This window comes from Giraffa tippelskirchi, chromosome 11 (assembly GCF_054371585.1).
Source record: "Giraffa tippelskirchi isolate mGirTip1 chromosome 11, T2T-mGirTip1v1.2.pri, whole genome shotgun sequence".
NCBI classification, from domain to species: domain Eukaryota; kingdom Metazoa; phylum Chordata; class Mammalia; order Artiodactyla; family Giraffidae; genus Giraffa; species Giraffa tippelskirchi.
Genome location: NC_137285.1, coordinates 14,589,562 through 14,610,965, shown reverse-complemented (window position 1 = coordinate 14,610,965; position 21,404 = coordinate 14,589,562). Strand labels below are relative to the sequence as shown.

At 50.9% G+C, this 21,404-nt stretch overlaps 1 protein-coding gene across 4 annotated transcripts in view; it reads left to right on the top strand.

Annotated features, from left to right (window-relative positions):
- The window catches only part of NOS1 (nitric oxide synthase 1), a 194,045-nt gene extending 173,124 nt beyond the window's left edge, over positions 1-20,921 (top strand). For 2 of the 4 annotated variants that reach the window (XM_081539721.1, XM_081539720.1), the window contains 9 exons: positions 2,709-2,902; positions 4,627-4,796; positions 5,862-6,072; positions 6,923-7,010; positions 8,490-8,611; positions 9,880-10,028; positions 11,891-12,085; positions 14,003-14,121; positions 15,117-20,921. In XM_081539721.1, coding sequence (XP_081395847.1) covers positions 2,709-2,902; positions 4,627-4,796; positions 5,862-6,072; positions 6,923-7,010; positions 8,490-8,611; positions 9,880-10,028; positions 11,891-12,085; positions 14,003-14,121; positions 15,117-15,132 — 1,264 coding nt within the window. In that variant the 3' untranslated portion in view covers positions 15,133-20,921. The remainder of the gene's footprint in view (positions 1-2,708; positions 2,903-4,626; positions 4,797-5,861; positions 6,073-6,922; positions 7,011-8,489; positions 8,612-9,879; positions 10,029-11,890; positions 12,086-14,002; positions 14,122-15,116) is intronic. The other 2 variants (XM_081539718.1, XM_081539719.1) reach the window with 2 other exon arrangements.
- Positions 20,922-21,404: the final 483 nt, after the last annotated feature.

The window sequence follows — 21,404 nt, the reverse complement described above, 5'->3', positions numbered from 1 at the left end:
GTTGAAGCTATGAGCCTTATCACCTCAAACTGCTCACAAGAGACCATGTTTACTCTTTTCATTGACGAACGAACGAACACGAGCTGTTTCCCACTCCCCCTTTTAATGCTGGATGTTAGCAGACTGTTCTTTCCCCTGTGAACCTGTCATTGAACCATTGCTAACTGTGTGTGTGCATGAGTGAATGTGTGTGCATGCGATGTTGCTGTAGGTAAATGTAAATACATCACAAGCAGGCCATACTCAGGGGATGGGCGTGTGAATGGCTGTTGCCTTTCCAATGCTACCTTTTTTCCCCTCTCCAAATGCTTACTTTTTTTAAGCTTGGGAAAGGACTTTTTTTTTTTTTTTTGCCCATGCCACGTGGCATACGGGATCTTTCCCCGACCAGGGATTGAACTCATGCCCCATGCAGTAGAAGTGTGGAATCTTAATCACTAGACTTCCAGGGAAGTCCTTCCCCTAATACTTTCCGACAACCCATGTATATCCCAAGCTTTTTTTAAAAAAAAAAAGAAAAAGGTTAGAAAGTCCTATACTTAGAAATCCCCAGCAGAACAGAGATATAAGACAGTAGGTCTCCAGGCTAGTGCTCTGAGGGATCAGCTCCCAGCAAGGCTTCAAGGACCAGCCCACGGAGGGGTCCTCGGGCCATGCAGCCATTCAGTGCTGGGGTTCTCCAGTCAGAGGCATGCGCAGTGTCAGTGGTCCAGCTCCCAACAGAGCCTGCCCCCACCTCGTGGCCCACAGGCCAGCTCCCTTCTCATCCCTGGCCCTTCTCTGCCTGACCACCCTCAGCCGCGTTCAAGAGGACTTAGGGGAAAAGGCTGTGAGCACAAGCCAGCTCAGCAAGTTTGGGGCCTCCACGTTTCTATTTTGTACCGGCCATAGGAACGGAGGCAAATATACATCTGAAAAAAAAAAAAACAACTCGTGATGATCAGGGAGAAAGTGGGAATTGATTTGCGGGCCTTTCAAAGGCTTCCCGTGGTTGGCACTGGAGGCTTCCAAATTAACAACCCCACAGCGCCCCCTGCTGGCTGTCGGCCTCTGCTCATTCCCTTCCTGGAGCTGGCAGGGGGTGACGATGTCTCTCTCGCTCTCCAGGAACCAATAGATTAGCATGAGCTCAGAGCAGAGGCATTCACGCAAGCCCATTTAATAGATAAGATCAGTACCCCAGGGAGGGCAAAATCTGCCCAGGGAAGGAGAGTGGGAGCCCAGACCCCCACCACCCTCATTCACAATCTCAGTCACCGAGTTCCCCACCCTACTAAGGACAGGGGTGTCGTGCATCAAGAAAATACACCCCAAAAAGCAGAAATGACAGCACAACTATTTTTAATAATGGTGGCTATTTGCAGCACAAAAGAACTTTTGGTTGTGCCAAAAACTCCTTCAAATAACGAGTCCCATTGGTCTATTCAAGTGCTGATTTACATACCTCGGAGAATGTAGAAACTTCATGTTGAATATCAAGTGTCTCTATCAACTGAAAACCAGTTGGCAAGGAAGAAAAAGCGGATCTGAAAATGTGAATGTAACTCCAAGAATACAAAAAGATTTGATTTACCCAAGTGTAGTCATCAATCCCAAAGTTTTCAGGCATAAAAATGCAGTGTATTGGTACTAAAACTTTAAAAAGAACCAGAATAATCTTATTCTGAGGATTCATTCATAGACCTCCTGCACTTGAAATCCAGCTATCAAAGGAAAGGGCATGACTCGGCAGGCCTAAACAAGTTTCCCTCTGGGTTTTCTCCTTTATTCTATAAATTTTATAGTATCAGTGGATTGGGGATAATAAGAACCTAAGCTTAAGGTCAAGCCTTTTTTGCTTTTCCAGGACAAGGTGAGGACCCCAGTTGCAAAAGGAGGTGGAGCTTGGGATTCCCAGGAAAGGTGTAATTTCACAGAATGGGGACATCACTGCCGCGGCTCCAGTGGGGTTTAGTGGTTCCTGGTAGAAATCTGGTATCAAAAATAGAGCCTATTCCAGCAGCTGACTAACCCTGAGGGTCTGAGTTTCCTTCAATCAGTAAATATTTCTTGAGTATCTACAATGTGTCATGCACTGCCCTAGGTGCTAGAATGAAGCAGTGGAGAAAGCAGGCAAATTCCTTGCCCTCTAGAGTTTAGACAGATTCCTAGCCCCCTCTATTGTCCTCAGGGTGGGGATGGGGAAGGGGCAGGCAGAGAGACAGACCACATGCCATAGAATGGAGTAAACTCTCCATTCTATGGAGTTTGGTAAGCACTATGGAGAAAAGGAAAGCAGGGACAGGAAGTCAGAAAAGCAAAGAGATCTGGGGACTGAACGCCAGGGTGCTCCAGTCTCCAGAGTTAGGGGAGATGAGAAGGAACCAACAAAGCGGACTGAGGAAGAGCAGCCAGGGAAGAGGCCAGGAGAGCCTGAGGAGCTCAAGAGAAGGGGACTGAGAAGGAAGAAGTGAGAAGCCACGTCCAGTACTGCTCTGCTGACCACAGTGAGCACTGGGAGCTGGCTGTTGGGTTTGCAAAGAGGAGCTCATGGGTGACCTTGCTGAAACCCGCCCTGTGGAATTGATGGGGGTGGAAGTCTGATTGGCCTGAGCCCCAAGGAGAATGGAAGGAGGGGAGGTGTAGCCACAAAGACAGACAAAGGAGCAAAGAAAAGGGACACAAGCTGGTGGCCCTCTACCCCGTTGTTCCCCCACCCTTCCCTCCAGTCGATCGACCATCTTCGTGCGTCTCCACACCAATGGGAATCAGGAGCTGCAGTACCAGCCCGGGGACCACCTGGGCGTCTTCCCCGGCAACCACGAGGATCTGGTGAATGCCCTGATGGAGCGGCTGGAGGACGCGCCCCCTGTCAACCAGCTGGTGAAGGTGGAGCTGCTGGAGGAGCGGAGCACGGCTTTGGGTAACTACGGCCAAGCTAGTACCCCACCCAGCCACTCCCAAGGGCCCTTTCCTTCTCTGAGGAGTCCCAGAGGCTGTCTGGGCCTTCCCTTCCCCAGCAGGTGTCCAGGGAAGAAGAAACCCGTTCTGCCCAGTTGCCAGTCCAGGCAGGAGAGTGGGTCTCTGTCACCCCCAGCTTATGAGACTGAAGGCTCCCCTTCATGGCTGAACAACCTTGACCCAACTAGTTGAGCAAGTGTCCATTAAGCCTGGACATTGATGGTTCACCCTTGAGGGAAAGAGTCTTACCTTCTTTCATTGGCCAGACACCGATCTTAGCAAAGGCTGCTGGTCTGACTTCCTTCATCACCCCTGCCTCACCGAGGGAATAGCAGCTGAAGTCCACTCCTGCCTTCTTTTAGAATCCAAAAGCACTATGTGAAGCTCGGTGGCCCACTGGGATTGAACCGGATTTCTGATATCATTAGATCAAGTCCCAACCTGTTTGGGGGACCACCCTTGACATTCCTATTAAAGAACTTTGCAAAGCAAATGGGTCTCCATGCTTCATCTCAGTAGCCATGAGTGAGCTCAGGACTTAAGGAACTGCAGTGACCACACGTGGTAGCCCATGATACGGTGACACATCTCCTCTTCAAGGGAGCCAGGACACAAAGTTAGGTCAGAATGTGAAAACAGTACGTAGTTGAAACCCTGCTGAACATCCCTTAGGAAGGTACTGCTTTGGAGAGACACGTCTTCTCTTATGAAATCCAACCCAGCCAGTTCTTCCTCCATGTTGGCACAGTACTTTGTATCTTGGGTTGAGCTCCTGATGAAGTGGACGCTTGTGTGTAGGGCCTTTCTTGGACTAAAGTACACAGAGGCAGTAGTTCAAACATGGCCTGGAGCAGTACTGCCTGACTTTATGACTTTGAGCTGTGTTGTTGCTGTGCTCAGTCACTCGGTCGTGTCTGACTCTCTGTGACCCCAGGGACTGTAGCCCACCAGCCTCCTCTGTCCATGGGATTCTCCAGGCAAGAATACTGTGGAACGGCTTGCCATTCCCTTCTCTAGGGGATCTTCCCAAACCAGAGATGGAGCCCACATCTCCTGCATTGGCAAGGGGGTTCTTCACTAGTGCCACCTGGTGACCTTGGCCAAATTCCTTAACCTCTTTGTGCCTGCATTTTCTCAACTGCAAAATGGAGGTAATAATAGCACCCACCACCTAGGATGGTGGCAAGGATTAAATGAGTTACTAACAGAAAGTGCCAAGAAAATGACATGGTGCATGGAAAGGGCTAGGTAAGTGTTTGGCACATTTGTTGTTTTAAATGCTAGAATCCCACTCAGAGGGGCGAAAGGCTGACACCATGAGAAGAGAGACGGAGGGAAAAATGGACTCATAGTTCGTGCTCAGTTGGTGGCTCATTGCTCAGAATATCAAGGGACGGTCTCAGGCTATTTTAATATTTACTCTTAAATTCTGGCACTAGTTTGCTCAGCTGATTTTGGACATGCTCCTTGCATACAGGAGGTGATCACAGGGTCCCCAGGAAACCTGGCTGTAGATGTGGGATGGAGGTGGCCAGTGAAGGCCTCAGTTGGCTCTGGGGCAGTCAGTTCTTTGGGCCCCATCCTCTGCTCCAGGAGCAGGTCTGGCCTTCCTGACTTGGACCCAAACCCTCAGGACCCACACTGTCCCTCCCCCACCCATCTCTCACCACCATTGTGCCTCTGCAGGGGTTATCAGTAACTGGACCGATGAGCATCGCCTGCCGCCCTGCACCATCTTCCAGGCCTTCAAGTACTACCTGGACATCACCACGCCCCCGACGCCACTGCAGCTGCAGCAGTTTGCCTCCCTGGCCACCAATGAGAAAGAGAAGCAGCGTCTGCTAGTCCTCAGCAAGGTGGGTCCCTGGCCTCATTCAACCTCACCACCTGCTGCTCCTTGGAGAATTTTATGGTTCCCTTGTGGCTCAGCTGATAAGGAGTCTGCCTGCAATGCAGGAGACCCGGGTTCAATCCCTGGGTTGGGAAGATCCCCTGGAGAAGGAAATGGCAACCCGTTCCAGGATTCTTGCCTGGAAAATCCCATGGACAGAGGAAACTGGCAGGCTACAGTTCATGGGGTCGCAAAGGGTCAGACATGACTAAGCAACTTCACTTCCTCCCTGTATGGTTTCTCAACAGTGTTTCAGCAGATGGCAGCCTTGAGCGAGGGCTGCCACGGTCTAGTTCACAGGTCACCGTATTAGCTAATGCATTTTGGCTAGACCTGGCCATCTCCCCTCCTTCTAACAAAGGTGTAACAGAACAAAAGAGTGACCCCATTGAATCTCCAAGTTCTCTGACGGCAATAGAAATTGCTAATACCTTTTTCTCCTTCCTTTGGAACCCTTGTTGTTCAGTCGCTTAGTCATGTTCAACTCTTTGCGACCGCACGGACTGCAGCATGCCAGGCTTCCCTGTCTTTCACCATCTCCCAGAGCTTGCTCAAACTCATATCCTTTGAGTCAGTGATGCTACCAGCCACCTTGTCCTCTGTCGTCCCCTTCTCCTGCCCTCAATCTTTCCCAGCATCGGGGTCTTTTCCACTGAGTCAGTTCTTCGCACCAGATAATAGTATGTTCTTTTGATTCTCTGCCTCCAGCCATTAAAACATATAAAAACAACTCTTAGTTCATGGGCCATATGAGCAGGTGGTTTGTGAGCTAAAGTTTGCCACCACCTCGTAGCTGTGTGATCTCTATATCCCTCAGTTTCCCCATCAATAAAATAGGGGTGACAACCAGGCTTATTTGATAAGATCCTTGCAACAGTGAAAACTCAGCACAGAATAATTCCTATGTAAGAGTTAACTGTGACTGTTTTTTAATTTCCCTTCTTCCCTGAACCTCCGCGAGCGAGCCTGCCTTGAAAGTTCACTCCAGGGTCTGGCTGCAAGTTCCCTTCTGTCCCTGTCCGTGGTATAGGGTCTGCAGGAGTACGAGGAGTGGAAATGGGGCAAGAACCCCAACATCGTGGAGGTGCTGGAGGAGTTCCCGTCCATCCAGATGCCCTCCACCCTGCTCCTGACCCAGCTGTCCCTGCTGCAGCCTCGCTACTATTCCATCAGCTCCTCCCCGGACATGTACCCCGACGAGGTGCACCTCACCGTGGCCATCGTCTCCTACCGCACCCGAGGTGGGCAGAGGTGCTGGGAGAGCCCCCAGCTCTGCATTTCCCACCCCACTTCCAGGGGCCCCTGAACATCTGCCTAAACCTCTGCCAAGACCCAAACCCTGGAGAGGAGACCCACCCCCCTCCAAGGTCAGGAAAACTGGGAGAAGAAACAGTGCAGCAAACTGTCCTCTTAGGCAGAGCCAGCTCTGTGCAGAATTAGGAAAGAAATGAGCTGTGCATTTTGAAGCCTCTCCTCCCAAAGCCCAAGACCCCCTTTTACTCCCTTTCTCCGTTTGTACCCCCAAGGCAGCAGCTAGAACAAACCACCACCCCCTCTTCCCTCGGAGGGAGGAGCTCTGTGCTCTATGACACCCAGCTGGTTGTAGGGCAGCCAGACACCCTGACCTCTGTGCCTGTGCTTTCCATCCTTGGTAAAGAGGTGAAAATGCATGGTGCCTGGGAATTCCCTGGCGGTCCAATGGCTGGGACTGTGGGCTTTCACTGCTGGGGCCCAGGTTCAATCCCTGGTTGGGGAACTGAGATCCTGCAAGCCACAAGGCACAGCCAAAAGAAAAAAAGTGCGGTGCCTGAGAGAGCACTGAGACAGGGGTCCTGGCAGGCCACAGAGACACATGGACCAAGGCCCTTGCAGTGGTCAGGATTGGAATCCAACCCATCCTCACCCAACAGTTTCACAGCCATGGGCCCACCCCAGCTTTACCATTTCCTCTTCTCCATCAGAGCAAGGGAACCTAAGGCAGAAACTTGGCGTTAGGGCTGTGAGTCTTCTGTGCTGGAGGACTGGGGAGGCCAGGGATGGGGGAGTGTGAGGGACAGTAGATGAGCCAGATCACCTCGGTTATCCTGTTAGATGGAGAAGGACCAATTCACCACGGCGTGTGCTCCTCCTGGCTCAACCGGATCCAGGCTGACGAAGTGGTGCCCTGTTTCGTGAGAGGGTGAGTAGCAAATGAAGAGAGAGAAGCAGCCATCCTAAGTTTGCATCCTGAGGTCCTGAGCTGGGGTGGGTGGGGCCAGTGGACCAGCCGGAAGTGTTCTAGAGAGGTGGCCGAGTCAGGCAGGACTGAGAACAACGTTCAGCATCACTCACAGCTGTTAGGCAACAGGCTCAGGGGGACAGAGCAACATAGCAGGAACTAAGCAAGTCCTCTAGTCGAATTCAGGTCAGTGCAAGAGGCATTTATCAAGTGCATGTCCTGTGCTAGTTGAGACTACCATAGAAAACCAGGCAAATGCAGTTTCAGCCTTCATGGAATCTGCAGGCCAGTGAAATTTCTATCCGAAGCCTGCTGGCCACTCCGTGTGTTCCCAGTTTCTTAGAGACCAGGAAGATTTAACCACCTTTCCTATCAACCACCTACCCCTTCCAAACTCAGTTTTAAAGGATATTTCTGCCCACAGTACTGTATTGTGTACTTAAAAACATGTTACAAGGATCGGTTTCATGTTAAGGGTTCCTACCATAATCAATCAAATAAAAAAAATACAACCTTAAAACATAAAAATTAAAAAATCATTGATATGCCTGAGCTTAGGCCCTCTGTACTTACCTGTTTTGTCAACTGATAACTTCCCTACCTAAATTGTGGACTTGGACAGTCATTTTTCTCAGCTGTGAAGGGTAGAATGGTCATGGTATGGTCCACATACCACCAGCACCAGAATCCTGTGGGGTGCTTCAAAAATGCTGAGTCCTGAGCCTAGACTTACTACATTGCCAGCAATCTACACCCCCTTTGAACATCCCCACGTGATTCTTTTGTATACTGACATTTGCAGCTCCCAGATTTGGAAAATCTCATGGATGGTTAATTCAATGGTTCTCAGCCAAGGGTGATTTTGCCCCCCAGGGACCCTTGGCAATGTCTGGAGATATTTTTGGCTATCACAGCTGGAGGATTCTCCTGGCACCTAATAGATAGAGGCCTGGGTACTAGTCAGTATCCTACAGTGCACAGGACAGCACCCCCTTCTTGGTGGTGGGACTGTATACAGAGAATTATGCAGCCCCTAATGTCAGGAAGGCTGAGGTAGGGAAGCCCTGCATTTGATCCATCCCGCTCCCTTTGTGGCTTAGCTCAGCAATGGGGATAATTAGAAAGTGGAGTGATAGGCAGACCTGGAGGATCTCCTGTTTGGGGAAATTCCCCAAATTTATGGGATCTCCCAACCATGAAAAGGGCCACCTGACCCCAGCTGAAGAGCTTTAAGTCCCATTGTATTTCTACCCAGGAGGGCCATCTGGTTTACCTAAGATCCAACAGGGTTTTTCTTTTTTTTTTTAAATTTTTTTATTGGAGGATAATTGCTTCACAGTGCTGTTGCTGAGCTCAAATGTGGTCAAGAACTGTTGGATCCAGCAGTTCTTGATCACATTTGAACTCAGCCAGCCTCCTGACTCTCCCTTTCTTGTCCAGAGCGCCCAGCTTCCACCTACCCCAAAATCCCCAAGTGCCCTGTATCCTGGTTGGCCCAGGCACTGGCATCGCCCCCTTCCGGAGCTTCTGGCAGCAGCGGCAATTTGATATCCAACACAAAGGTGGGTTGTGGTCCAGCAAGCACATGGTTTCCTCTCCCTGGATCCTGGGAGGGCCGCCTGTGTCCTAGCAGCCAGGAGGCATGATGCTGTTCCATCTCCTTTGCGTCACTGCCTGGGGAGGGACAGGGAATACTGTAGCAACCAGACCCACAGGTGAAGTTTATGGTGCAACTCAAAGGACCCATCCAAACAAGGCATCCACACAGCTTGTTGCAAGGCCTGAAAGCCCATCCCCAGAAGACATTCTTAGACTGTTAAGATAGGACCCCCATCTTAAAATATAAGCAGTCCTAGAAGGGGTACGCATTAAGCCTTATCCAATGGATGTGTGTTTCTGGGATGGTCGCAAAGGCGATTATTGAAGTGCAGGGTTTGCTGTGCGAGAAACACAACAGATCAGCTTTGGGAGGAGAGAGGGAAAATAAAACCACGGTTCTGACATGCATTAAACGGAGATTTATCGAGCATCTCATGGATGCCAAACACTATTGTAGGTGCTAGAGGCGTAGCAATGAGCAAGACAGAAACAACTGGAAACACACACACACACACTTGCCCCAGTGGAATTGTCATTCTAGTGGAATAGCAAACATACATTTACAAAGTACAGTTGACCCTTGACTAACACGGGTTTGAACTGCATGGGTCAACTTAGATGAAAATTTTTTTCATTAAATACATATGTACCATCTGAGGCCAGTTGAGAGCCCGTGGATGTGGAACCACAGATACAGACGACCAGCGGGTTCAGGTGACCAACTATAGCACTTGAGCATGAGTGGATTTTGGTATCAGGGTGGGTCCTGGAACTGACCCTCTGGGATACCAAGGGACTTCATTATATACCAGGCAGGGGTCTAGTGTTGTACATTTACTTCTTAAAATAACCTTATGAGGTTAGATGCTGTTATTATTTCCATTTTTCACATGGGGACATGGAGACATAGAAAGTTAGTTCCTCAGCATCACACAGAGCTGGGATTTGAACCCAGGCAGTCTAGCTTCCAAGTCTGGGGGTTTGGGGCTACCCAGTGTTGGGGAGGGACAGAGGAACGACTGAGACCCAGAGAAAAGAGGTCTGCTGAAGTCTGAACACTCTTTACCTTCTTCCCGCATGTGTGCATGTGTGTGTGAGAGAGAGACAGAACACACGCCCTGCCCCAGTGGCTGCATGCCTCTGCCTGTGTCGCACGTGCGAAGGGTCCCAGCACCCTGGCACCCCCACATCCGGCATCAGAGCTGTAGGTGACAGATTTCCCGGTCCCTAGGAATGAGCCCCTGCCCCATGGTCCTGGTATTCGGATGCCGGCAGTCCAAGATAGACCACATCTACAGGGAGGAGACCCTGCAGGCCAAGAGCAAGGGGGTCTTCAGAGAACTGTACACAGCCTACTCTCGGGAGCCAGACAAACCAAAGGTAAGCCCCAGCCCGTCCTCCGCCCCCCTCACCCCAGCCCATCACACACACACACACACATCCTGCTCCCAAAACACCCTCACCCCTTCTGAATTCTCCTCCATGACATTGCTCTGAACTTCAGGAAGCATGGAGCATAAACATTTGACTTAAAATATTTAACAGCCCATACTCTATCATGCCACTTAAGTGAAATATCCAGAACAGCCAGATCCATGGAGACAGAAGGCTGATTTGTGGTCACCTGTGGGAAGCGGGGCATGGGGAGTGACACTGGGTACAGGGTACCCTTGTGGGGCAGAGGGAAAGGTTGTGGAGCTGGATAGAGGGGGTGGTTGCTCGACACCATGAATGTGCTCAATCCGACAGCGTTGGGCCGCACGCTTTAAAACACACCTGCATTTTATGTGCATTCTATCACAATAAAAATATTTACAAAATGAATTAAAAGGGACTTGCCTGGCGGTCCAGTGGTGAAGACTCCATGCTTCCAATGCAGGGGACACGGGTTCAATCCCTGGTCAGGGAACTAAGATCCCACATGCCTCAGGGCAAAAAAAAATAAACTTTTAAAATCATTAATTAAATATGAATTTTTTTTAAAGTTAAACAGCACCTCCCCCCCTCCAATAAAAAATTAAACAGCCCATAAGAGGCACTCCAAGTGAGAATGGACACGGGCTACAAGACAGGGGCACATCCCTGCTGGATCTTAGGGAACTTCAACTGGACCCCCAGGGGCATCCCAGGAGAGGACCCAGGACAGCCAGGGAAGCGGGTACTGAGAGGGTCCAGGCAGCAGCCACTGGACACCTGGCATGAGAGTTCATCAGTGTTTCAGCAGCTGGTTTGGTCATGCCTGAAAGTACCAGCTGAACACCAGGCTCGCCTGGGGGACGTTTCCTGAACAACCCAAACAAAGTCCCTGGAGGTTGCACTGGACACCCCTGTGCCCACCCGATATTTCCTTAGTAGTAGTAGTTCAGCCGCTCAGTCGTGTCCGACTCTTTGCAACCCCATGAACCAGGGCACGCAAGGCCTCCCTGTCCATCACCAACTCCCGGAGTCTACCCAAACCCATGTCCATCGAGTCAGTGATGCCATCCAGCCATCTCATCCTCTGTCGTCCCCTTCTCCTCCTGCCCTCAATCTTTCCCAGCATCAGGGTCTTTTCAAATGAGTCAGCTCTTCACATCAGGTGGCCAAAGTATTGGAGTTTCAGCTTCAGCATCAGTCCTTCCAATGAATATTCAGGACTGATCTCCTTTAGGATGGACTGGTTGGATCTCCTTGCAGTCCAAGGGACTCTCAAGAGTCTTCTCCAGCACTACAGTTCAAAAGCATCAATTTTTCCTTAGCCCACCAGCAATTCCAGCAATTCCTGCGGCAGCTGGTTTGCTCAGGTGTTACCTGCGAGCCCCTCCCCCATCTCCCACTGTCTGTCCGGGGCTTCTCCAGCACCCGGGCATAGGACGCCTGAAGTACCAGCCCCGCACCTAGAGGCGCATGGGTGTAAACACCCCCGGGGTGACCACTGGCCATGGGAGAGAGGAGCTGGTAGAGAACGCCCGCTCTTATGCCTCCAGGGGACAGCTCTGGGGCGTGGGCGGCATGGCTCCCTCAAGGGTCCTCGGCAGAGGCGAGCTGCAGAGCAGAGGCACTGCTCATCACTCTCAGATTGACGTTCCCTCCTCCCCTGCTTCATTCTTCCCAGTCCCCTGCATCGCTGCACAAAATACAGACCTGCCCCCAAGCCCCTGGGTCAGGCTCTGTTCCCAGGGTGGTGGGGGGAGGGAGGTGAGCTACACAGCCTGGCTCCTCCTCACCAGTCCTCCCGCTCCCTGCCCCCCTCACCCCTGCAGAAGTATGTGCAAGACATCCTACAAGAGCAGTTGGCAGAACCCGTGTATCGAGCCTTGAAGGAGCAAGGAGGCCACATCTACGTGTGCGGGGATGTCACCATGGCGGCCGATGTCCTCAAAGCCATCCAGCGCATCATGACCCAGAAGGGCAAGCTCTCGGTGGAGGATGCCGGTGTGTTCATCAGCAGGCTGAGGGTGAGTGATGGGCTGGCTCCTGGGAGCCCTTTTCTGGCATCCTGTCTCCTCTTCCTCCTCTTACCTGTCTCAGTGACTTGGGGGACCCATGATGACATCCCTGCTCCCATCTTCCCATTTATGACTGGGGGTAGAGGATGCAGGCGGAGAAAGCAATGGCACCCCACCCAGTACTCGTGCCTGGAAAATCCCATTGACGGAGGAGCCTGGTAGGCTGCAGTCCATGGGGTCACAAAGAGTCGGACATGACTGAAGCAACTTAGCAGCAGCAGCAGAGGATGCAGGTGATCCCAAACCATAGTAGGGAGAGAAGGAAAGATAGCTGGGCATGCAGTGCGTATATTAAATAGAATGGGGGGCTGTGATGTATGAAAATGAGAAAGTGGGTGGACCACTAGTAGTTAGACTGAAATGATCCTAACCCAACCATTCCTGTCCCCAGAACCAAGCTGCAGGACTGCCCTGGGGAGTTGTGCAGGTTGGCCACTGCACAAAAGGGTTTGTCCAAAGGGGGCAAGTAGGGGATGAAAGTCACCATCAGGCTTGGCTTCCCAGGCAGCACACCTTGGCATGGAACTGTGTTCACTCCAGAAGGAGGGGTACCTTTTCCTAATTTGCAAAAAGGCTAGTAGCAGCCCAGGAAGCAAAGTCCCAACTCTGTGGTCAACTGCCCCAAATAGAATAAATTGAGCCCCAGGCCTCCACAAAGCTCCAAAGGTGACCCCATTCTTCTCCCTGCTTCCCTAAATGAGCAGCAGTCAAACACTTTTGTAGAAGAAGCCCTTGCTCTAATTTTGATACTAAACCCCTACTAGGTTAAAACAATAACAACAGCTTTCCAGTAGAAATGCCAGAGCACCCTGGAGAGCTGCAGAGTCCCCTACCACTCTGTCTCTTTGCTGTAAGTCCTTGGGACACATTTTCATAGATTCTTCAGAAGGTCGAAAAACCACCCCAACTTAAAATGAATCCACTCTACAGATGGGCAAATTTCTTCAAAACCTTTGGGACCATGAATGCCAAAAAGAAATTAACTCTGCTCAATGCAGGTTCCTCAAACACCACCTGTCCTCACTGAGGGGTGGGGGGGCACCTTACCCCCTTGTTTAATTCTCAGTGACACTGCCCTCTGGGGTCTCCTTAATGCCCATCCCTCAGTTCTGCCGAAGGAGCTCCAATGGCTTCGGAAACCCTTGGATGCCCCAGGTTCATCCTCACTCATGGTGCTTCCCAAGTTTTCTTTTTTGTTTGTTTGTTTGTTTCTGGGCAAAGCTGAGCTAAGATATTCATCATCAGATAAACTATGTCCTGAGAAGTCTCCACTTTGGCAACCGTGGTGTTCCCTGAGTGCTAAGTGGGCATTTTGTCCTTTCTTCTGTCTCTGCTGGTCTCTACTGACGGTGATGTTTCACACTAAACCCAGCCGTGCCCAGATCTGAACTGGCAGGAACAAGGAGGAGGGGGGAAATGGGGAAATGAGCTGAGGTTTCCCCTGGATCCCTTCAGCTCTTCTGTCCTTAGCACCCACAAAGCAGCAGCACTCTCTCTCTAGGTGGGAACAAAAGTGTTTGTTGCCAACTGGGCTTAGAGAGACCCCATGCCCTACACGGCAGAGGCTCTTGGTGAAACATGGTCTTGGAGACCAGAAGGGTCTCCAGGGGACCCTGAGTTACATCTCATTTCTTTTTTCTTTTTTTTTTGGCCATGCCACAGGGCTTGCAAAATCTTAGTTCTCTGACCAGGGATGAACCCAGGCCACTCCAGGGAAAGCACTGAGTCCTAACCACTGAGCCGCCAGGAACTCCCTACACCCAGTATCTTTACAGATATTCCATTCCAGGGTGTCCATGTGTCCACCTTTCTCCATGCCCTCGGCGGGCATTTGAAGTCTGATTCCTGGTTGTTTCTGTTCCCTAGGATGATAACCGCTACCATGAGGATATTTTCGGGGTCACCCTGCGCACATATGAAGTGACCAACCGCCTTAGATCTGAATCCATTGCCTTCATTGAGGAGAGCAAAAAAGACACCGATGAGTAAGCTGGCTCCTTCCCATGGGTGAGGGGCGGGCAGAGCCCTGACAGACAGAGCCGTCTGACTCCATTGACCGTGGCTTTCCCACGCTGGGGCCCCAGACCAGCAGCAGCAGCAGCAGCATCTCCTGGAAATGTGTTACAAATGCAAATTCCCAGGCTGCCCCAGCCCTGCTGAATCTGAATCTCTGGGGTCAGGGCACTGAGCAGTTGGTGTTTTTACGACCTCCGCAGGGCATTCTGAGTCCCCCTCAAGTGTGAAAACCCTGGCTATGGATGTCAACTTCCACCGGGGCACCCCCAAGTTGAATGATGGCTCTCGCCACTGCAAAATTTGTGCTCCTATTAACTGCTCCTAGGGTTTATACTACCTCCCTCACCCCCCAAATGCTGCTAGCGTGCTCATGGATGCAAATTCCAATCACTATTATTTTGACAATTCCATTTGTCCTCTAGAAGTTGCTGGAAATGGTCTGAGGTACCACACAACTGGGATTGAGCGTAACTCTTTAAACCTTACATTAATGCCATGACACATCACCCTTGATTGTAAGCTCACTCCCTGCATTGTCTGCCTCAAAACCACCACCACATGCCCTTTAAATTAGGTGGGAATTCAGTTTCCTTGTTTTCAGTAGCCTAGGGTACACACACTCCATTTCATAAGGTTTCTCATTGTTTTCCCCCTTATGACAACACAGCAGTCTTGAAAACATACTTTGGTATCTAGCAGGCTGACATTATTGCCTTGAAGATCACAGCTCAACCTGGCTTATTGTGTGGCTGAGCCAGGCTCATTCATCTGTTCATTCATTCATTCTTCATTCACTCAAGATGAGTCCCACCTGGGTGCCAGGGCCTGTCCCAGTCACTGGAGCTGCTGAGGAAGTGAAAGAGACAAAGTCCAGAACTCAGGAGCTTTTCTCGGAGTCTCTTTAAGGAAACAGAGCAGCCTTGCTCCTCTGGCACTAACTCCCTCCCCACTTCTCCTCCTACAGGGTTTTCAGCTCCTAACTGGACCCTCTTGCCCAGACGGATGGCAGGGTGGCCGCCCCATTGCCCTCGGCCGGGGTGGCTGCAGGTTTTATAAGCACGGACACTGCTGAACCTTCCCTTCGGGCACCCTCGTGTGGCCCCCGCTCTGCCTCTCGTCCTGTCGCCGTGTCCTGGTCCTCCTCTCCTGGGTTCTCACCTCTCAGTGGTTTCCCGGCCCTCTTGGGTTTTCTCCTTGAGTTTTCGTGCTGCAGTGCAATGCCTTTATAATCCGCAGTGGCTCTTACAAAACCGTCTCTCTCTCTCTCTTTCTCTCTCTCTTTCTCTTTCCGACAAGGGCAAATCGCCGGTGCATGAAACCACTGGAACATGGCCAGGGCTCGGGTTAGGGTATTTTCTGGGGTTTGCCCTGGAGAGGCTGCAGGGGCCAGACAGAAGTTTTTTGAGCTAGTCCCTTAGCCATTCGAATCTCACCCGATCCTTTTTTATGATGATGTTCCGGTTGTGCGTGTGTGTGTGTGCGCGCATGTTATGGGCCTGGGTCTCCCTCTGTCCTCTTGCCTATGCAAGCATGTCGCCTCCGGACCCTCGGTGCCAAGAAATATGCCCCGACCCATGTTGGAGCCTCACACATCCATAATTAAGGGTCTGTGCTAGCATACCTGAAACACATGGATGCATCCTAATTGTCCTGGTTATAGAGTCAGGACATGGAGGTGGGGTTTGATGACCAAGGGGGATATCTCTAGTGAAAGGGGACATTAGATCCATTTAGGTAGTGGCACCAGTTAGCAGAGCTCTTACTGGGAGATTAAGCCATCTGATGGATTGGGCAAACCCACTTCCCAGCACCACCCACCCCAGCCAGGATCGCCTAATTGGCCCTCTGGGGCACTCTCACCCAAGACCCGAAGTAATATCGTCCAAGGGAATGAGCTGGAAATAAGGGTCTTCCTGTCTTTGCCGCTGGGTGACTTTGGAAACATTACTTGTTTCTTAATTTCCCCTAATCATAATATTATGAAGCTAAAAAGTATGAATGGATCAAACTTTAAAGTTGTGAAAACTGGAAACAATATCAAGGAAGAATATGACTGTTTTTTTGTTTTTTTTTTAATTCTCCTACGTGGGGCTTGCTGTTTCACCCCTGAGGATAAAGTAATGGAAGCCAGTGAAGGCAGATCGGATTGGAGAGGGAATCTGTCGTGAGGCATCTCACAGCTTCCTCTCCAGCCAGGGTGAGGAGGACCTGCCTTCATGCTTTTGGTCCTTCTAAAAGAGATTCCCCCCAGTTTTTAACCCGATAAGATCATCTTGACAAATGATTCTCAACTCAGATCAACAAACAGGCAGCAAAGTCATTGGGAGGCATCAGGGTGGGTATCATTTCTCCCAGGCAGACAACCCACTGAATTCACCTTCTCTGAAGAAATGGGATGGAAAGGTCCCTTTCTACACTTATGTGCTAAAAGTCAATGGTGAGCAGTGCTCAGAGACAGCTGATGCCCCCAGGAACCCCTTCCCCAAGGTTGAAAGGCAAGCAGCTAGCCAATTTGGAACTTCCGTCTTATTTCATTTTGTCTTGTCCTACAGAAAGCTAGCTGTTTTCTTTCTATACAGCACATGAGCATTTCTTTCTTTCTTTCTCTGCCAAAGGGAGAGAGCCCTGGCCCTCTCTGGAAAGGCCTTAGATCTGGGACGCCAGAGGTGTCCCCAGGAGGTGCCCTTAAAGACAAAGGGCAAACTCTGTCTCCCTTTTTCCACCCTTCCCAGCAGCCCCCGCTGGTGTCATATCCCTGGCGCTCAGAGTTCGACTTCATGCCAGTTCTGATTACCCTGCCTGCCTTTAATCCTATTTTCTCTTGCTCAGGCTTCCATGGTACAGAGACCAAGCGCTCAGCATGCTCGGCTGACCCTCTCTGACCTGGAGGGAAGCCCATTCTAAACCTTTTCTTTTCTGCAAACACGATCCTGGCTAGTAGCTCTCCTCCCAGCAGCTTTCTTTCCAGCCATTTGAGCCCTTTGTAGATAGCTCCTAAGATGTCACTAGCTTCTGGGGGACTGAACTGCTGTGTCCAACCCCCATCACAGAGAAATGAACCAGTGCTACCCTTTCCAAATCAAGTTTTATGCACAAATGCTTTTCCATCGCCAGATAAATACTTAAGAGCACTTATTCCATGCCAGGCACCTTCCTCATATAGCCCTGCCCATCTAGTAGCAGGCAGGCTAAGGGAAATAGCATCTTGTTTTATCAGGTAGCCTAAAGAAATAATTATATCACCAGGATTCATCTTTCTTCCCAAGAATGATTATTTTGTTTGGTTTTTAAGTAAGGACCTTTCAACCCTCAACACAAGCTGATTCATAACTGCTGGCTAGAGGACAGGAGATTAGTCTGATGTGTGTCTCTCATTTGACAGAATCTCTGATACCCAAAGCCTTGCGGTAATGAGCCCATCAAGAGGCAGGAGTGGGGCCCGGATTTCAGGCTCAGCTCTGATCCACGGTAGCTAAACACTGCTCTCTTGTGGTGCTGTGTAGTTCAGTCCCAGTAGCCTGCAAATTTTGGAGTTAACAATTGGTGAGCAAAAATGGGGTTGACTGGGCATTTGATTTGGCCGGGGGGAGGTTCACCCTAGCTGCAGGTCTCTTATTTCCCTCTCCCTCTCGAGCTGGCCAGCAGTAGCCCCAACTCCATTTAACAAAAGTGAGTTTGGCCTGGAGGGACATGAAATCCCCTGCCACAGGAAAGTGGAACAGTCATGCTCTCTGGTTATCATTGTGAATCCTATTCCTATGGTTGTGCTGCAAAAGAAGCAGAAGTTATTAACCTCCCAAAGAAGATACAGGCTTCCCCTTGGCTTCTATGGAGTGAGACAGTCAGGTGTCTTTGCTTTGGGGGCAATGCTTCAGACCCACCGAAGTGGAGTTTTAAAAGCAATCCTGAGTCCAAACAGTAACTCTGCTGCCATTTCTGTGGACAGCCCTGAGCTGGTGACCTAATCTTTCTGAGTCTACATATCCCCCTTTATCACAAAGTGGAATAGAGATAATGTCCAGAAATTGCCCCAGTTACCATACCTGGCCCATGATGAGCGATCAAATTTTGTTTCACTTAATCTGTGTCATGTCTTACCTCTCTGGTATCCGGAAGGCACAGTCAAGTGTACAGAGCAAAACACAATTCCTCTCTTACAGAAGGTTAGGATCTGTGATGCAGAAACACAGGTCTTAGAATCAATGTGCAGGTCTGGGATTTGAGTGATCGCCAGGATTCCCCCGGCAGATTTGGGGAAACGAGATTCCCAGGATGTAGGAGGTCGGGGGAGGAGGCGTGAAGCATGGACGGAGAGCATGCAGGATGGATCAGGTCTGGCTTCTGACATAGCCCGGCTTTGGGAGGCTGAGGAAGATGGAGGTACGCAGCAGAGACAGGCAGGGAACAGATGGAATTTTGTCGAGGGATTTTTGTCTTTATTTGGTAGGCAACACGGAGTCCTTAGGAGTGTTTTTTTTTTAAGGAGAAGATGAGCTGATGGGGGTTATGCTTGGAAAAGAATGTTCTGGCTACAGCATAGAGCATAGACTGCTGACCTGTTGAACTATCGGCTAGTTACTGCAGAAACCCAAGACTTGAATGAGGGAAGGGGGTAGATTATAGCGACGATAAAGACATTCCAGGGGTTGAATTACCAGGACCTGGACTCCGACCTGTTGTGGGCAAGGAGAACAAAGGGAAAGTCAAGAGTCTTGCCTCTAGGCTGAGAAACAGGTCTCAGGAAAACAGGCTCCAAGGAGAACTGAGTTTTCAGAGGTGACAGGAGAGCCAGGTTCCCCCCAACCCCGAGCCAACAGGGTGGATCCTTCCAAGGTCCATGCCTAGATGGGCAGAAAGAGAACTGACTCCAGGCCACCAGACATCGGCCCGAGAACACAGGAATTTCTTGCCAAACACACTCTTTGCAGCCCCTGCTTGGGGCTTCCAAAAGGAGGTCAGGTTTTGCCCTAAGTCAGGTTTGCCACAAGAAAGATTCTCTGACCCAGATCACGGTGCCAGAATGATTATCGGCAAGCTGATGTCTGGACCCCTCACCACTATGGCCCTGATCCCTTTTAATTCATGCCATTTGGAAAAGCATGGACTTAAGATCTTAGGCTGGCCATGTTTCCTTGTATATTCCATCGCCCCTGCCACTGATATCCAGCATGGCGCTGTGCCCGCCTTACCCTCGAAGCCTGCTGTCTGAATAGGCACGTTAATCTGAGACCACCTGCCAGAGACAAGGAAAAAGAAATATTAATCTGGGCTTCCCTTGGGACCTGCCCACACTCCCTGTCTTCTCCCAGCCCTCTCCTGCATCTAAGTGTACCATTCAACTCAAGAATGAAAGGCCAAAAGCAGGGATGGAGGATAACGAATCTGAGAGGCTGTGAAAGCAACCTTGTCCCCCTCCCCAGGGACTCAACACAGATGGTCCCCACAAACCTGAAGCCTTGGGGGACTAACAGCAGCCTGGCCTCTCCTCTTTCTCCCACACCCTTCCGGACCTTGGTCCACCTGCCAGTCTCTGCCTGGTGGCACAAACACACTGATGTGTCTCGGGTGCAAGGACTCAGGTAAACTCTCATGCCAGGAAAGCAGGAACTGTTTGGGGGTCTGTTCTCTATTAATACTGTCTGAGCCGTGTGCACGGGAGGTGATTGGGAGTAAACACACCTCGGCATGTTTCTGAATTCGCTATTTCCTAGAATATCTGAGTAAGCAGGGCATGCATGTCTGGTCCCAAGCAGAAACCGTTCTTAAGCAGGTGGCCCTGGCAGACGAGAACAGATCTGAAGATACAGCTTTCCAAAGTCTTCTAGAAATTGGCTCCAGGACATCAAAGTGCCTAGACTTGGCTCCTAGGAGATGCTTGGAGGCTCTAGTTCGGAGTCCGTCAACCTCAGTACTGTTGGCATTTGGGGCTGGAGAATGCTTTGGGTGAGAGGCTGCCCAGGGCTTTGTAGGATATTGGCCAGCATCCCTGGCCTCCACCCACCCACCCGACCCCCCCAAAAGTTGTGACAACCAACTGTGTCTTCAGACCTTGCCAGATGAACCCTGGGGAAACAGACTCTCTACCGGCTGCCCCAGGCCTTCTTACCATCCACCTTCTGGAATAAGCGAGGCATTTCTCAGCCCGCTGGTTTTCCTTCCATTATCTGCTGCCCGACGGAGACTCGAAGGATTTCAAGAGGGAATGGAAAAGTACGGTTTCACCAACTCCCTCCCAGGACAGAGAGATGACAGCCCCGATTCAGTAAGATGCTGTGCCCGTGGCGTCCAGTTCGGACGAAGACCCACGGAGGCCCAGTGCCCTCCCGTGCCCACGCCCCACCCCGCCTCCACCCTTCTGTCCTTGCTGTCATGTTGTCATTGTGATTGTAAGACCCACTCCAGGCTCAGCAGTGGTTTTCCAGGCGGCGCCAGACGGGTTTGTGGGTGGGGGTCGCCCTGTGTCGCTGGGCAGGTAGTGGGTTTCTGTTCTGGGTCTGGGGAGCCGGGGAGGTGGCTGAGTGGGTGTCATCGCCTCTCACCACACTGCACCGTCAGAAATCTCGGACCTCCCCCTACCTCTGAGCTCTCGATGCTGCTAACGCCGCCAAGTGTCCCGTGCGCTCCAGCACCTTCCCAGCGAGGTTGTCCAGGCTGTGCTCGCCGCATGCTCTTCTTCTGTATCATTCTTATCTTCTAATTTGATGAAATTCAACAAAAGTCTATTTATGCCTGTTTGCATCATGGTCAACATATTAAAAAGTGGACTCAACTGGTTGTGGTCTTTTGTTTGACTGGCCTAGAATTTCTCACGCCTGTTTCCCACTGCGTGCGGCTGGCCGGGTGCCCCCAGGAAGCCCAAGCTGAGATCAAGGTGGCAGGAGGCTGATGGGTGGGGATGGAGTGGGGAGGGAACCTGAGCTGCCACGTTGTCTCAACAGAAACTTCCACCAACCCTGCCAGGAATTCTGAAGATGGTCTTTCAGGGCTGTCCCCAATGTAGGACAAAAAGCTCTGGCTCTCTGTAGCTGAAGCCATCCCCCAAGGGCATGAGGGCATTCCCAGGGTCCACAGGAAGAGCTGTGGACTCCTGACATAGATCTGGAGGGCAATTCTCAGTGTCCTGTCCATCCTCTTCCCGACACCTTTGCCTCTATCATGGCTGCATCCCTGGAAAGGACCCCAGAGAGAGAGTACCGCCTTCTCCCTCAGCCCTCCCCCACTGTACACACAAGCCTGAGGCCCTGAACCTAAT